This window comes from Fistularia commersonii, chromosome 22, assembly GCF_037954325.1.
Source record: "Fistularia commersonii isolate RoL2024-O1a breed Wild chromosome 22, RoL_Fcom_v1.0, whole genome shotgun sequence".
NCBI lineage: Eukaryota > Metazoa > Chordata > Actinopteri > Syngnathiformes > Fistulariidae > Fistularia > Fistularia commersonii.
In genome coordinates, this window is record NC_141305.1 from 1943154 (window position 1) to 1961814 (window position 18661).

At 45.6% G+C, this 18661-nt stretch overlaps 1 protein-coding gene across 2 annotated transcripts in view; it reads right to left on the reverse strand.

Annotated features, from left to right (window-relative positions):
* The window catches only part of tmem8b (transmembrane protein 8B), a 70501-nt gene extending 54926 nt beyond the window's left edge, over positions 1-15575 (reverse strand). The window contains exons 1-3 of one of the 2 annotated variants that reach the window (XM_086170005.1): positions 15125-15575; positions 8607-8796; positions 6257-6464 (exon numbers count right to left, since the gene is read on the reverse strand). In XM_086170005.1, coding sequence (XP_086026131.1) covers positions 6257-6464; positions 8607-8796; positions 15125-15449 — 723 coding nt within the window. In that variant the 5' untranslated portion in view covers positions 15450-15575. The remainder of the gene's footprint in view (positions 1-6256; positions 6465-8606; positions 8797-15124) is intronic. The other variant, XM_086170006.1, reaches the window with a different exon arrangement.
* Between the last annotated feature and the right edge of the window lie 3086 nt (positions 15576-18661).

The following is an 18661-nucleotide window of genomic DNA, read 5'->3' on the forward strand; positions in this document are numbered from 1 at the left end:
CTTCAAGTGGAGGCCACGCTCCTGGTTCACCAGAGGACCTCGACTCCTGATGGGGATCCACACAGCTCGCAGCTCGCTTTGGCTAATGACCGTAAAATAAGGAACATAACCCGAGGGGAGGCGGACAGGGTACAATTTGTAGAGATAGATTATCCAATGTCATCAGCTGCGTTTACGACACGGAACGGGGGAAGTTTGAAGGACATTTAACCCGCAGTCCCTTGAAAAATAGATTAAATCGTCTGAAAATCTTGAAAAATTAATCCGACTGTGCCCTTTTTTTTTTTTTTTTCGCTCGGTTCGGTCAGAGCCTCTACATTATTATGAATTATTTTTTATACATTATTATTTCTGAAGTGTGTAGCAGAGAAGTTCAAGGTGGAGATGGGACTTCATCAGGGATCAGCTCTGACTGAGGGGATGAATGCTTTTATGGTTCCATAGGGCCGATGAATAAGAGAGGAATCGTATGAGGAACTCTGGAGTGGCAGAGAAGTATGTTAGACTGGTGCATGACATGTATGCTCGCTATGAGACAGCGATGAGGTGTGCCGTAGGGGTAACAGACAGGAATCTCCATAGACCGTGATGTTTGCTGATGATATTGTGATCTGTAGTGAGCGCATAGAACAGGTTGAGGAACATCTAGAGAGGTGGAAAGGAGAGGAATGAAGGTTAGTCACAGCAAGACAGAGTGTATGTGTGTGAATAAGAGGAACTCGGGTGGAATGGTGAGGCTACAGGGAGTGGAGATCAAGAAGTTGGAGGATTTCAAGTACTTGGGGTCAACAGTCCAGAGCGTAGGAGACTGTGGAGAAGAGGTGAAGAAACAGGTTTCAAGCAGGTCACAATGGATGGAGAAAAGTGTCAGTGGGACTATGAGATAGAAGAACATCAGCCAGAAGGAAAGGAAAGGTGGAGGAGACGGTGGTGAGATGATCTGCAAACGCTGACAATGACCAAAAGACAGGAGACAGAGCTGGAGGTTGCAGAGAAGAAGGTGTTGAGGTTCTCTGTAGGAGTGACCAGGATGGAGAGGATCAGGAATGAGTCCATCAGAGGGACGGCACATGGTAGATGTTCTGGAGAGAAGGTCTGAGTTGGTTGGGTCATGGACAGAGGAGGAAGAGAATATACTGGTAGATGGATGCTGGAGTTGGAGGTCTAGAAGAAGACAAAAGAGAAGGTTGAAGTCAGTTGGAGTAAGAGAGGAGGATCCAGAGAATAGGATTAGATGGAGAAGGTGGCGTCGCTGTGGTGACCCCTGAAGGGAAAAGCCCAAAAGAGAAGAAGAGTCAAACAACTAGTTAGCGTTGTTAGCTGTGATTACGCTTTCGGCATAATCAAAAAGTGCTAATTGTCCATCAGAGGGACGACACATGCTAGATGTTTTGGAGAGAAGGTCAGAGAAGCCAAACGGAGATGGTTGGACCATGTAGAGGATGGATAGTGAATACATTGGTGGACGGATGTTGGAATCGGAGAGGAAGACCAGAGAAGATTTATGGACATAGAAAAAGAGGGTATGAAGTTAGCTGGTGTGAGAGAGCCGGATCCCGAGAATAGTGATCTATGGAGAAGGTGGATTCGCCGAGGCCCCAGAAGGGAAAAGCCGAAAGGAGAAAAGAAGAAGACATTGAGGACATTTCAGAAGGGAATGGACGGACGATATCCAGCTCTGGCGTCTCGCCTCCGTTCCGTACGCCTGTGTTATTTTTTTCCCCGGCATCAAACAACAAAAAACAAATTGAATGCCAGAAAATTGCTTGAGAAAGCAAAACTCAGAAAACGGTCTGTGCTTTCCATCCACACACAATGTCTGATTGGAAGCCGTTCACATTTTAACCGCGGGAGTTTCTATTCCCTGCGTCCCCTAAGCAAACCAATAACGCACCGTTAGCAGTAACGTTTGATGATTTTTTTTTTTTATTTTTTATGCTGTCGTGTCTTGCCAGCCGGCAGAGAACGCAAAGCAAGCACGACTAAACGCAACGCCGGTGACAAATAAATTGCCCGAAATGGAAATCAGCTGCCGTTTATGTGTTCAAATACAGGAGCGCTGTGAGACCGACGGGAGCTCTCCTGTGCGGTTCTGCCTCTTTAAGCTCTGCAACACCAGGCGAAATACTAATCTCGGTGAAATTACCGACGCTTTATTACATTTTTCTCCCATCAACCGACAAGGAGCCAAGTAACCATAAAACAATGCTATACGTACACTTTGCTACCCTATAAATAATTCTCCGTTAAACCACTCCCTGTGTGTGACTAATTACCACGCAGCACTAAATTAACTTCCTCATTTTCTCCTCTAATTAGCCGACGCTGAATTCGAAGGTTTTTTTTTTTTTTTTTTTTTTAGTCACACCAGCCATCGACGGTTGAAAATGGCGCCGTCAGTCTTTCCGATGCTTGACAAATCGCTTTGGACTTCGGAAGACAGAGTGACCGAAGCCGCTTTCGGGCAGGAGAAAAGTTCTGGTCGAGCTGGAGTTTGGTTCCGGGAAGTAGCCTCCTCCAGGGGGCCAACCTTGTAGCTTTGCATTCCAACGGAAAGGCGAGACAAGCATCTCAAGCTCTTCGTTCAGCGACGTCAGCAAGACGACGCTGCCACGGCGTTCATGGAATGATAACCGTCAGGTAGCTTGCAGTGTTTTTATCTTCTCGTTAGCCGTTAGCTAACTCCGCACTTATTCGACTAGGACGTAGATGTTCCTCTGCGAGGCCTGGAAACCCCTCTGAGGCCTAGTAGGCCAGAAGAGCCTGGACCATTTTGTCACAAGAAAACATCTAGCCTGTAACCACCACAGGTTTGTAAAACTTGCTATCCGCTCTCTACAGGAAGCATCTGCTCATAGGCGTGACTCGTGAGTTCCATCAATCACCTACATCACATGAGTTTCTGTGGAACCGTAGGACGGTGGACTTGAGGTCCACGTTTCTTGGTTCTTCTGCTTTTGGTCAGGAAAAAAGATCTTACAACTTGTCTGGTTCCAGGAGGTAGCCTCCTCCAGGAGGCAACCTTGTAGCTTTGCATTCCCACGGCAGCGAGGGACCACGGAAGGCGAGACAAGCGTCTCAAGCACTGCACTCCAAGAAGAAGAAGAAGATGACATGAACAGCATGAAGGTGGAAGCGTTCATGGAATAACAACCATGGACCATCAGATGACTTGAATCGTTTTTATCTTCTCGTTAGCCGTTAGCTAACTCCGCACTTATTCGACTAGGACGTAGATGTTCCTCTGCGAGCCCTGGAAACCCCTCTGAGGCCGAGCAGGCCAGAAGATTCTGGAGATCCACAGAAGATCCAGAAGATCCACACACTTTGTCAAGCTATCCGGCACTTACAGGAAAGAACGTGAAGAAGTCCTGTAGTAAACACCACTTTCAATAGATAATAGATAAACGGCTAATGCTATGATTGCTAAACAGTGGTACTCATCTTATGGAAAATACAGTCCACTTTTATCGCTGTTCCACACTTAGTGGTTTCAAGGCACTTTACACCATATTCCATGCGTTTATTCACACACACACACACACACACACACACACACACACACACACACACTTGGAGCAACTGGTGGGCGTTCACTGTTTTGCCCAAGGACACAGCGGACGCAGGCGGCCGCGAGCGGCGGGATCGAACCGCCAATCCCGTAATTGAAGGGTCGCTCTGCCAACCGAGCTGCCGACGCCCCCGCGTTAGTGGAGAGGCATCTTCTACATCGCCATGGCAACCGATACGTAAACGCCAATACATTTCTAACACCGCAGTGTGGTATGATTTGCAGCGTCTTCAACAGTAGCATCACTTCTGTTTCGACGATGCCGGAGTGGGTTTCGGACAGGAAGGCCATTAACTAATATGTGTGTGTGTGTGTGTGTGTGTGTGTGTGTGTGTGTGTGTGTGTGTGTCGCACGCGGGAGCCGACTCCAATAAATCAATTATTCCACATATCGCAAGGTTAAAGTTTTCACCAGCAGAAATGAAGTTGACATGGATTTGTGAAAGAAATGAACATCTCCCTTGGGAAATAAAATAAAGCTAATTGCTCCCTTATTTTTTTCCCCATCCTAAGCTTAAGATAACGCGTAATAACCGTCTCTGATAAACCTTATCATCACAACAGAACTCGGTTAATTTCCTGAAGATGATTTGGCTCTTTCCTGGCTCAGTCGCCGGAAAGTGCCAACATCTGGGTGACTGAGAGTCTCCTCACCGACGGATCTAACGTTGGTGTTTGTCTTCCCTGGAGCCGTGGAGTCTGAAAATATTTTGTTGCGATGAGAAAACGTGTGAAGGCATTCTCAAAAATATTTGAGCGAAGAGATTTCAAAGAATGAACCTGAAGAATCCCGGTCTTCAATGAATATCTGTGATATGTAAATGAGGTGGACCTGTTAGCGTCATTAGCTAATTATGCTAATTACTCACGACGATAAACCACTCAAAATCCAAAGTCTTCGCTACTTCGTTTTCGTCTGGAGTGCTTTCATCACCGTTCGCTTTTATCGCACGTATCCATTCACTCACACACACACACGCGCACACACACACACACACACACGCACACACACACACATATGCACTCGCACCCACATATCATAAATCTATCCCTCATACTAATCTCATTCTGTATATACTAATACACATACATATGTAAATGTGTGTGTGTGAGCGTGGGTGTGTGTATATAAAGACATACATTTATATTTATACATACATATATATTCACACCCGCATATACTTGTAAACACATATATTTTGTATTATATTTTTGTATATGTTTATGCATTATATATGTATGTGTGTGTGTGTGTGTGTATAGAGAGAGAGAGCATCACAGCATGGAAATGACAGATACGCATACATACACACACACACACACACACACACACACATATAGGTATGTCTTATAATATGAACCTATTACAATTTTTCTATCTTTTCTAAAGACATTTTCTAACTATTTTTTTTCTTTTAAATTTGTATTTTGTGTATATCTATATGTCTGTGATGTCATGTGACAAGCTTTAAATTAAATTTATAAGAATTATTATTATCATGATAACAATTGCAACAATAATAATGATAATTTAGTGTATATATTTTGTATGTCGATATAAAAAAATCTATTTATCGATTTAAATCTTTCTATCTATATTTTAAATATAACTGTCATTGTATAATATAATAATAATAATTTAGCGTATATATTTTGCATGTAGATCTTTCTATCTATCTATCTGTATTTTAAATATAATTTTCATTGTTTCTTTAACATTTATATTTTGTGCATATGTCTGTGACGTCGAGTGAGGTGCCTAAATCAAATTTATAATATTTATTATTTTCATAATTGTTACAACAACAACAACAACAACAACAATGACATTAATAATGTAGTTTATGTAGAAATTGAAAATATTCTATCCATCTATCTACGTGTCTGCCGGCTGGCAGTGCTGTCTCTAGGTCATTAATAATAGAATGTGATTGGATGCAGTACAATATCACAGTAGCATTGGCATGTTTAAATTGAAAAAGACGCTCACAATAAACCTACGGAGACGCCAACGACACGTCTAAGACCTTCGTCCTCTCTCAATTAGACTTGAACTATATTCCATTCTATCACTTCCTTCTTTTCACCCCGAGTGTGTTGCAGAACCGAACGTTTCTGTGCCGCACAACGTCTCTCCGCAACGACAATAATTTTATTTTTCTTCTTTTCCTTTCCAAAACACCACAAATGCAGTCAAGTAACAACGACGGTAACACGCGTTATCCGATCGGACGGCGCAGTAACAACAAAAGTCGCTACCGAATCCGACGGTTGGGTTTCTCTTCCTGCGGTGCAGAGCAGGAATTAAAGTTTCACTACATAAAATAAAATAAAAAATAAAAAAAATAAAAAAATCCCCCCCCCGGGGGATGAAAAATGTAATTACTTCAGCGGCTGCATAATCTTCACAGAGAGATTCTGACGTTGAGTGCTTTTTAAGTGAGCGTGCCTGCACGACTTTAGAATTCTGGAACTGGCTGCAGAAAAGACAGGGAGGGTTTGGGGGTAAATAGCGACAAGTGCTTTGGGATAAATATAATATCGGCTTTTTAACAGCGTCCGGGACCGACGAGGGTCCGATCGGCCGGCGAAGCGCTCCCGGTCCACCGCTAAACAAGCGAATGTGTGCGCCCCGAAAACGACGTTAAGCATCCGGGGTGTCCCCTCGGGGACGCCGGGTCTTACCTTGACCGAGATCTTGCCCTCGTCCTTGGGCAGGTGCGCCGCCAGGAACCAGTCCCCGGGAAGCGGGCTGGTGACGTTGAACGCCCCCGTGGTGCGGTTCGGGAGGGTCCAGGTGAGGGTGACGGCGAAGGACCCCGGGACGACGGTGTCCCGCGGGAAGCGGGTGTACAAGGGGTTGATGACCGGAGGAGCCCCGGACCTGAAGTACCTGCCGAGCACAAAAACAAGGCGTCAAAAACGAGCGGCGCAGCTTCTCCCCTGCGACCCCGAAGGTTGACGGTCTTACCGTTTAAACATCTCCTCTTCCTCACTTGGTTGTTGCTATGGGTTATTCTTTTTCTATCGCGCAAACAACCGCGTTCCAAGTGAATGGAATTTGAGCAAAGTGGTAAATTCCAATGTAAATATGGTTTATTGTATTTTCTATTCATTCGGTTGGAGGTTAAATTGAAACGTTGACCCGCCCTTGGACTTTGTATTCATGTTCTCGTCGGTAAAGAAACCAGGAAGGCTGCGAATGCGCTCCCTTATAAGGGACATCAAAAATCAGCGCTCAAATCCAGCTCTATTTTATAAATATTAAAATAAACCAGGGTGTTTCAGTGACATCGGCCCTTGGTTTGAAGTACAAGCTCCTAAAAATGTTTCTAAAAGCCCTGAGCTGGAAGTGCCGTGGTACAATGATTAGCATTGTACTTAAGTTATCATGCTATATTGAAATATGAGTAATATTGCAAAAAAGCTTGAAGTGGAAGTGAATTTGTTTTCATAGTAATGTGAAAAATATGGGAAAAATCTGTAGACATTTAAGGGAAATGATAATACATAATAATGTCATTATTACAGGACTGTGTCAGAAAATTAGAATATTGTGATAAAGTTCTTTATCTTCTGTAATGCAATTACAAAAACAAAAATGTCATACAATCTGGATTCATTACAAATCCACTGAAATATTGCAAGTGTTTTATTATTTCAATTTTGTTGATTATGGCTTACATTTTAAGAAAACTCAAAAATCCTATCTCAAAATATTGGAATATCATGAAAAATTTTTTAGATTTTTTTAATTGCATTACAGAAGATAAAGAACTTTATCACAATATTCTAATTTTCGGAGACAGTCCTGTATATTCATTCATTTATTATCAATGTGCTTTCCTGTCACTGTTCACCCTGGATTCTTCACGGGACCTCAAACAACCGTTCGATGGCAAATTTAGGATCTCCATCGAACCCCACGCAGACACGGGGAGAACCTGGACGCAGAAAAGCGTCCCCTTGGGAATCCAACTTCTTGCAGAGAGGTTGAAGCGCTAACCGCTAACCGCTAACCGCTAACCGCTAATTGTGTAATTATTATACACTAGCCAAAAAAAATAAAGGGAACACTAAAATAACACATCCTAGATCTGAATGGATGAAATATTCTTATGAAATACTTTGTTCTTTACCTAGTTGAATGTAATGACAACAAAATCACACAAAAATAATCAACGGGAATTAAATGTATGAACCCATGGAGGTCTGAATTTGGAGTCACACTCTAAAATGAAAGTGGAAAAACACGCAAATGTTGATGTAAATGTCTTTAAAAAAAGTCCAAATGAATCAGTGATGCTTCCTAAAGGAACACTTTGACTTCACGCACGTGTGACTGACTTGTGTTGTTTAAGAGTTCCCTTTCTTTCTTTTTTTTGAGCAGGATATAAAAATACCAGCGTGGTAAACAGTTTTGTGCAAAATGAGTAAATGCAAAATGTACTGCTCAAAAAAATAAAGGGAACACTTGAACAACACAATGTAACTCCAAGTCAATCACACTTGTGTGAAATCATAGTGTCCACTCAGGAAGCAACACAGATTCATTTGGACTTGTTTTAAGGACATTACATCAAAGTTGGATCAGCCTGGAGTTTGTTTTTACACTTTAATTTGGAGTGTGATTCCTAATCCAGACCTCCATGGGTTGATACAATTGATTTCCATTGATCATTTTTGTGTGATTGTTGTTGTCAGCACATTCAACTGTGTAAAGAGCAAAGTATTTCATAAGAATATTTCATTCATTTAGATCTAGGATGTGTTTTTTAAGTGTTCCCTTTATTTTTTTGAGCAGTGTATTTGCCTTGGACATAGAATACAGTGGAAGCATGGCGCTAATACAAATAAAAGTAAAAAAAAAAACCCTCTCCAATCCTACATGTCCTCGATTAGCCTCCACCACCACAGCCGAGGCGTTGAGGAGGGGGGAAATCGAGAAATGACTAAAAAGGCCTCATCGAGTGTTAACCGCCGCTGATTTCGAGCTGCGGGCTAAAACACGGGACGGCTCCTGAAACAGTCTTACACGGTCACGTTGCGGTTGGGGCAGCCGTCGCCGAACGTGCCCCCTTGCTCCTTGAAGGTAATGAGGTTCCACACGGCCATCATGGTGTCGTCAGGCACGCTGAAGTGGAACAGTTCCACGCTGCCGAAGGAGTTGAAAGCATTAAGCTTACGAGGCGTACGGGTGAAGTATTCAGTCACAAAAAGGCAATCTGTAAGGGAGAGGAGCAAATGGTCCCTGAATAGTTGTGGAGACAAATTAAATGGGTAACCACATTTGATGGAGACTGAACGTTTTTTTTTTCCCTTCGTCAGCACCGCTCCGTCTGCCTCGCAGCCGCGAGCTTCCCCTTGAACCCGAAATCATCCCGACGTTCTAAGCCGCCGAGGAGGAAACGCCTGCGCGCTGGGGCTCACTCGTGTCCCGCTTAATGTCAAATCCTTGGATTACAACCGCCGGAAGGCTGCGGGCGTAAAAAGCCGCGGAACAGGTGACGGGTGTAATCTGCCCGTATTACCTGCGCCGACCGGCCCGCCGGTGAGCACGTAGTCGGCGAAGTGGGCGGGATCTGTCGGTACCGTGGCGGGAATGCTCAAAAAGCCTCGGGATCCGTCATCTAGCTCGGAATGCAAGCGAATTCCGCGGAGGTTCATTCGAAGGGACTCGGTGCACGACGGCTGCTAAACAGCGGGCTCACGTGAGCAAGGGCAAAATATCAGCAACCTTTTTATGCGAGATACACTCATACATTCATTGTCTAGACAGCTTATTTAGCCGTCATTGGGCGAGAGGCGGGGTTCACTCTGGATCCATCACAGGGCCATGGATAGAGACACAAACATTCACCCTCTCATTCATGTACACGTCATTGAGACATACAGCTATTCAATGTTTAAATAACACCTCATAGAGACATACAACTTTCGCCCTCTCATCCATAGGTCATACAGACATACAACTCTCATCCGTGGGTCCTATGGACATACAACTTTCGCCCCTCATCCATGGGTCATAAAGACATACAACTTTCCCCCGTCATCCATGGGTCATAAAGACATATAACTTTCATCCTTGGGTCATACAGACATACAACTCTCATCCGTGGGTCCTATGGACATACAACTTTTGCCCTCTCATCCATGGGTCATAAAGACATACAACTTTCACCCTGTCATCCATGGGTCATAAAGACATACAACTCTCATCCATGGGTCCTATGGACATACAACTTTCGCCCCTCATCCATGGGTCATAAAGACATACAACTTTCACCCTCACATCCATGGGTCATAAAAACATACAACTTTCACCCTCTCATCCATGGGTCAGAAAAACATACAACTTTCACCCTTTCATCCTTGGGTCATATGGACATACAACTTTCGCCCCTCATCCTTGGGTCATAAAGACATACAACTTCCATCCATGGGTCCTATGGACATACAACTTTCACCCCTCATCCTTGGGTCATAAAGACATACAACTTCCATCCACGTGTCCTATGGACGTACAACTTTCGCCCTTTCATCCATGGGTCATAAAGACATACAATTTTCACCCCCTCATCCATGTGTCATAAAGACATACAACTTCCATCCATGGGTCATATGGACATACAACTTTCGCCCCTCATCCATGGCTCATATGGACATACAACTTTCGCCCCCTCATCCATACATCATGTAAACATAAAATTATGCCCTCTCATTTACACGCCATATGGAAATATTCAATAAATATACCCTCATTCACGTTATTTCGACAGTCATTAACTCATTCAGAAATCAGCCATTCACCCTCTCATTCAACCATCATAGAATTCAACATACAATTATCCTGTGTACTTCCTGTTATGTGTCTTTGGCCTGTAAAAGTTTTCAAAATATTCTGTGCAGATAATTATTTTTTCAAATTGTGCAAAAAAAAACAAAAGAAAAGATACTAAGATTGTTTTCACCTCATTATCAGATCGCCATCGGCGAAAAAAAAAAAAATTTCAGGTCAGCTGGAAATTTCCTGATTATGAGCAAAATTGAAAGGAAATGTAAAATAAAAATGTTTTTAAAATGTTGAGCCATGAACTCAGATAAAGATAAATTATTAAAATAACTATCTAATACTTTAGGAAAATAGCTTAAAATTAAAAATGAAACAAAATAAACACATTAATATACCAAGAAAAAAAAAAAAGATTTTTTGTAATAAAAAAATACAAACAAAAAAAAAAATACAAGAAGCTACCAAGACAAAGAAGGGAGAAAAATACATCAGAAATATCAGATTATTATGGGGATTTTATTCTTTATTATTACATTTGTTATATTTTAAACAAAAAAAAAAAAAAAAAGAACTCCTCAAGGATATTTTTCTGAGTTTTAATTCACTCTTAAATATCTGAAAAAGGATCCTGCAACCTCAGCGTGCACGGTCATGTGGGTCACTATCTGCGAAAACCCTCCGAATATTGCAGCGTTCGCTCCTTTGTCCCGTCACAAAGCCCCGCGATCCCACACATTCCCCGTCAGCTTCCGAGAGGCACAATAACTCGGCGGAGGAGAGGAGGAAAAAGAAAAAAAAAAAAAAAAAAAAAAAAAAAAAAAACCTTTTAAAAGCAGCGGGAACCTGCACTCGTAAGTTGTGATTAAAAAAAGATAGACGCCGCTGTCGTTTTCTCCTTTCGCCTCTTTGGCTCCAATTGTTGGCGAGGAAACCAAGCGACCCCTCGGCGGCTCCTTCTAATGAGCGCCGGTAAATCCCGGGCCCTTCGCTCACGGGAGCCGCCGTGAATACTAAAGCGCCGAAACCGGAAAAAAAGAACGAAGCGTCCCGGCCTCCGCACCTCGCTTTTGTGTTTTCCGCGGGCCGAGGCCGAGGAGGTCAAGGGGCGGCGGTCGCATCTACGCGAGGCCCGACACAAGGACGATGCGGAAATATAAAAAAAAAAAAAAGCGTGCGTGGTAATCTCGCAGGCGGCGGCTCTGCTGCGGCACGGACGTCTGAATGGGTAATCTCCTCCCCGCCGCTGTTTTTACGCAATAATATAGACATAATCCTGCCTTCTCCGTCATCCCGACCGTGGAATTGGATTGAAATGAAATTAAAATACAATGCCTTTCTGTTTTTTTTTTTTTGTTTTGTTTTTAGACTGATTTCTGCATCTGCCTGATGTTTACTCACCCCCCCCGACCTCCCCTTGACAACAACCTAACACCTACTCGTGTCTTCTCCTTATCCAATCAGCTGCAACCCTGGTCTGGTCAGCATGTGTGTGTGTGTGTGTGTGTGTGTGTGTGTGTGAGGCCGCTCGTCTGCACGTAAATTGTGTTTTAGGTCACTGGAAATTGATATTTTGGGAAGCTCCTTCCACAGAAGGGTGTGGGGAAGATGCTCAGACGCTCCGGTTTCAGTGTTTGTTCGTCCGAGACGCGCAGATGCAATGAGGTTCACGTCCCGGCCCCGATCTTTTTGTCCGAATGTGCAGCTTTGAACGCACGCAGAAGAAAAAGCTACTGCAACTGCTCTGGTAACTACATTTGACTCCTGCCTTAAAGGTATCGTTCATTCATTTATTCATTCATTATCAACACCAACGCTTCTTCCTCTCATTCAACTCATATACAGACATACCAGTCACTCCTTCATTCACATTTCATTTAGAGATAAACACAATTCACTCACTCATTCACATCATATGGGGACAAAAAACAATTCACCATCTCATTCACATCATATACAAGCATACATTTACCCTCTTATAATCATGTTCCATAGAAGACATACAGTCATTCACCCTCTCATTCACATCATACAGAGACATAATTCACTCACCCATTCACATCATATAGAGACAAAAAACAATTCACCATCTCATTCAAACCTCATAAAGAGACAAAAAAATCTATCATTCACATCGTACAGACACGCAATTCACTCACTCATTCACATCATATGGGGACAAAAAAACAATTCACCATCTCATTCACATCACATACAAGCATACATTTACCCTCTTATACTCATGTTCCATAGAGACATACAGTCATTCACCCTCTCATTCACATCATACAGAGACATACTTCACTCACCCATTTACATCATATAGAGACCAAAAAACAATTCACCCTCTCATTCACATTAATGGAGATGTACAATTCACTCACTCATTCAAACTTTATTAAGACAGAAAACGATTCATCCTCTCATTCACGTCGTATAGACACGCAATTCACTCACTCATTCACATCACATGGAGACAAATAACTATTCAGCATCTCATTCACATTATATAGAGACAAAAAACAATTCACCCTCTCATTCACATCATATAGAGACATATAATTCACTCACTCATTCAAACTTCATATGGAGACAAAAAACTATTCATCCTCTCATTCAGGTCGTATGGAGACACGCAATTCACTCACTCATTCACAACATATGGAGACAAAAAAATATTCACTCACTCATTCACATCATGTACAAACATACATTCACCCTCTTATACTCATGTTCCATAGAAACATACAGTCATTCACCCTCTCATTCACGCATCATATTGAAATATAAGCATTCACCTTCTCATTCATAAGCTTATAAGACATTTAGTGTCTCCAGTGAAGCTCCTGCAAGTGTTTGGACGGTGTGAGGAACCCGGAGAACCCTGAGGAACCCCACGCAGACACGGGGAGAACGTGGAGGTTCCACTCAGAAATGTTAAGAGTCCAACCAGGGAGCTCCTGGCTGTGAAGCAGAAGCTCCAGCCGCCCTGTTGTAAGACAACGTACGCTAAATAAGCTACTTTTTACAAGGGCTTCTGCAGCTCTGCTCAGAAGTTCAACTTCAAACCCCGTCCTGCTCGGTGGGAGGAGAAAAGTGGCGTCGCTGTCAACCTCAAACATCAGCCAAATAACTGCCGTTGTAAAAAGCGCGGGCCGTTGTGACTGCTGGCTGCAAAACCAAAACAGAAAAAAAAAAAAAAAAAAAAAAAAAAAAACCCTGCTCCCGAGAAACGGCTGCTTTATTTCAGATTAATTGTGCTGAGCGTCGGCTCGCAGGGGTCCCGCCGCCTGCTGGTTCTTGCGCCCGCCGCCTCCCAAACAAAACCCGAATGAACATCTAAAGCGGCAGGAGGCTGCTGGAGATGCCTTCACCTCCGGCATGAGCGCCGGGGAAAACAGCCAGGCCATAATATCAACAATAATGATAATAACAATAAGAAGAAGAAGAAGAAGAAGAATAGAAATAAGGTTCCTGGTTGGATTCTCACAGGAGGCCTTTCAAAGTGGATTTTCCACGTTCACCAACAACATGCAGGAGGTTCAGAGGAGAATTGTATGTTTCTATATAGTGTGTAAACAAAAAAGAATTGGTTTTTTTTTGTATATCACGTGTTAATGAGAGGGTGAATCAATGTTATGAGAGGGTGAATGAGAGGGTTGCATGTTTCTAAATGACGTGTAAATGTGGACGGGTTTATGTCTTTGTGGTGTGTGAATGAAAGAGTGAATGTTTGTCTATATGGTGTGTATTATGGTGTGTATATGGTGTATTCATGAAATATGAATAAAAAGGTGAATGTTTGCACGTGAAGTGAATGCGATGGTGAATAAATGAGAGGGTGAATGGTTGCACGTCCGTCTATGTGACCCCGCCTCTCGTCCAATCAGAGCTGAGATACCTCGCCACGACCCTGACAGCAGGAAAAGCCATACGGCTAATGAACGATGAATGAATGAACGAGCGCTCGTGAATGACGTGCACGCACAGCAGCAACCGATGGGGTTCCCCCTCCCCTCCACCCCAGACACCCACAGCTTGACCATCTGGGGAAGCCGTGGAGGATCTCACACCCACCAGGCGTGGAGGAACCATAACCCCACCACCCCCCTCACACACACACACACACACACACACACACACACACACATAAACAACCTCAGGCTGGAGAAGCTGCAGGTATTAGGGGGGGGATTTGAGTTGGAAGTGGATAGAAGAACCCAAACTGATGGAGTGGAGCAGCAACAAGTCTGCTGGGGGGGCGAGAAGATCCTCAGACAGGTCGGGGTTTTTTTTTTTTAGGGGGGGGCAATTTTCACGGGATGGTCAATTTACACACGGGGTGGAGACCACAATAACAACAACAACAACAGTGTGTGTGTGTGTACGGGAGGGGGGGGGTGTTAGAAGAATGAAGAGTGTGTTTTCCTGCTTCCTCCACCTCCTCCACCTCGTCCTGAGCGCCACAATGAGCGCGATCTGTGGGAAACACAAAGGCTGGAGGAAGAAGAAGAGGAGGAGGAGGAAGAGGAGGAGGAGGAGGAGGACGAGGTCTTTTCTTTTTTCTTTTTTTTTTATCTTTTCAGTGAAATAAATATATAAGAGCGCAGCAGCAGCAGCAGCGGTGGCGGCGGCGGTCGGCGGCGTCGACGAGACCGGGGTTCCGGATTTCAGCACCCCGGCGGAGGTGGACAGCTCCCGGGCGGAGGAAGCGGCCGGCCTCCCGGCGGAGGAAGGGGACGGAGCGGCGGTCGGTCACTCACCTCCGAGGGCGCAGAGAGACGCGCAGCCGAGCAGCAGGAGCCGCGGGCGGCTGCATCCCGAGCCGCGACCCTCCGGGAGCCGCATCGTGTAGAGGCGAGCGTGTGTGTGTGTCAGTGAGTGTGTGTGTGTGTGTATATGAGTGTGTGTGTGTATGTGTGTGTGTGTGTGTGTGTGTGTGTGTGTGTATGTGTGAGAGACGGGCTGAGAGCCCTGGCTGCAGCTCTCGGTCGCTTCACATTTTACATCAATTTTTTTCCCTCCCTCTCTCTCTCTCTCTCTCTCTTTCATCCTTGCCAGCGACCAGCTGTTTGTGCATGACGTCATGCAGGGGGCGGGGCTCTGGCCTCTGATTGGACAACCTCGGCAGGTCGGGTGCTCTCATTGGTCGGCCGCCGCAGTCAGTCCGGGGACGGCGCGCACGTAGATTGCACCACAAGACTCGTCACACGGCGGCGTGCGGGACTCTTACACACACACACACACACACACACACACACACACACACACACACACACACACACACACACACACACACACACACACACACACACACACACACACGGGCCTGCAGCTGCAGCTCCAGCCTGCAGCTGCGGGACACAAAGTTGGAGATGTGGATGTTTGACAGAAGTTGTAGTTTGAGCTCAAACTTCTTCTTCTTCTTCTTCTTCTTCTTCTTCTGAGGCCTCGTGGGTTCAATTCCCGCCTCCTTCGGGCTTCTCGCTCCAAACCGCCTGGTGTTAAAGTTGAAGTTGTCGACGTCTCCCTCAAGCCAGCTTCCATCCACAGGTCTCCTCTGCAGGAGGACCTCCTCCAGACCTCCATCCTCAGCTTCCTTCCACCCAGAGCTCCATCATGGCTCCTCAGTCCAAACCATCTCCGTCTGACTTGTATCTCCAGAACATCTTCCATCTCCTCCATCGTCCTCACTCCTGAAGAAGAACCTCCACATCTCCACCTCCGCCGCCTGCTGTCTTCTCAGTGTCTCCAAAGCTGAACCCATGGTTTCTCTCAGCTCTTCCCCTTAAACCCTCACTAGCAAACGCTCATTTCCATCCATTCGAATAAATTCTTGGATTTTTAATTTTTTTTTACGACCATTCCTTCATTTCCAAGGATCACGGACGCAATCAAACATCTGACACTCTTGGCCTCCACACGGACTCTAGATGCGTGTTCGCTTCACTCCACCCGCGCCATGAAACTTTGATTTGAACCTCTGTGACGTCCAGGAGAAAGATGCCTCTCCGCCAGCGCCGTCTTTCCCGCGGGAGGCGCCGGGTCACGGCTATTTTTAGGGGGGACGGCGACTTCAGCGGGAGTCACGAGTGTCCGAGCGAATCCGTCAGCCGGGGAGACGAGGCCGCGAATGCATCATCCGGTGAGGTCACTTCCGGGAGCTTCCGAGTGACGGAGCCTTGTTTTCGAGCTCGGCTCGGAATCGTGATGTTTCAATCTTCAGGGGTGACTCGACCCATGAGAAGTTCCTGTCGCGGAGATGACGGCGAGCGCAACTCAAGATGCTTTCTGGGTCTGACCTCCTGCGTCCGGATGCTGAAATCAGCAGATGGAGAAGGAGCGGTAGGGCGTTAGCGTTAGCGTTAGCAGAAACTGGATAATGCCAGCGGGTGGAGCGGCTGTGAATGCTTCTCAGAACCAGAAGGTCCCAGGTTGGGTTTCCACAGGAGACCTTGGGGTCTCCACCTTCTCCACGCATCTGCCTGGGGTTCCTCCAGCCGTCCAAACACATGCAGGGGGTTCACCGGAGACCCTGGTTGCATGTTTATGTGATGTATGACCTGGCGAAGGGCTGACTGTCCCTACAGGACCTGTGAACGAGAGGGCGAATGGTTGCATGTTCCTCGAGGACCTGCGGGAGGGTGAACGGTTGTACATGTATGACGTGTGAATGTTGCGTGTTCTTATGTGACACGGGAATGAGAGGGTGAATATCCATGAGTGAAAGGGTGAATGAATGTCTAATGCAGGGGTGGGAAAACTTTTTGGCTCAGGGGCCGGATCAACTTAAATGCGGGTCACCACAAGATACGATACATATAATAAAAAAAAAAATAAAAAAAAACGCATTTGTTAACAGTACATATCAGACTCGTCTGACATTTAATTTGAAAATAAAACCAGCTTGGTTTTGCTGACATTTGCTTGCTTTTCACGCACAAACCGCTTTTTTCCCTGATAGCGTCACGTCCAGCTCATTCATGTGTGTCAGTCAAGTGTGTCAGGAAAAACAATTTGAGCTCTCGCATTCATCGATCCAATCATTCACATCACGTATGAATTCTGTGCCAATCTTTGGCGGGCCGGATTAAAAAGACCGACGGGCCGGATGTGGCCCGCGGGCCGTAGTTTGCCCGCCTCCGGTCTAATGCGTGAATGAGCGGATGAATGGCTATCGGTCTATATGACGAATGAATGAGTGAACGGTCTTACGTCAACTGGTGAGTGAGAAGGTGAAAGGTCGCCTGTCCCTGCCATCGCCTCTCATCCGCTGACCGCTTCGCCCCTTTAAATAAGTGGTACAGATAATGAATGCACGAATGAGAGGACGCTAACAGGTTTGCGCACAGGACGACCGGTTTGACGCGAACGAGCAAATGGAAACGTCCCGTACGAAGAGTCGAGTTACTAGTGATCGTCTCGGGCCGCGCAGATGTTTCTCTAACCGTCTGCTGGAGCGGTGAGAGCCGCGAGAACCCGTCAACCCGGCGGGAAGCGAGAGAATCGAGAGAATCGAGAGGTGAAGCCCGGGAGAAGCTCCATCGGGAGGGTGACAGGTGAGTCGCCATGAAAGGTTTGTTTGTTCTTCACACGGATTAAGAGGTGCCATTTTAGCATAACATTCAAAGGCCGCCGGTTCATCTTGGTCACACTCGAAGTTTGCATTTTAATTAAAATGTAAACTTGGGTGAACAACCACCCCGAGACTTCGGGAGGAAGACAGAGGGAACCGGTTTGTTTTTTTTTTTTTTTTAAATGTTTTCGGCGGCTGCGCGTGCGTGGGCGTTCGGCGCTCATATATATGCGAATCATGGCGGGGGTTATTTCTGCTTTTCCGCGGCTCCTGTTAAAAGCTGCCGCGTGGAGGTCTTTTATCCGAGGAACAAACGTCTCGCTGCCAGAGAATTCGGTCTCTGCCGCGCGTTCAGCTCGGTAAACTAGCAAAATGGCGAAGACACGGGGGCGGGGGATTTTTACAGCGCCGTTCGGCGTCTCTTTTGTACCACCGCGGCCCTCCTGCTAAATATGAAGAAGAAAACAAGCGCGTGCCGGGAGGTGGCGTCCGTCGAACCGAGGGTTCGGGGCATCTGGTAGAGAACGCGGCGAGTATTCAAAAACGCCGTCAGGAAAGCCACGGCGGCGCGTGAAGGGTCTGCTCTGAGGACGGCCTGTGCCGGAGCTCTGCGAGCCCACGCAGGGGGAAATCCGCGGCTCAACAGCGCCCCCTCATGAGCGCCCGGCCTCCGCACCTCCCGTGTATCTGATTTGCGCCTTACTGGACATGAAACCATGGAGAC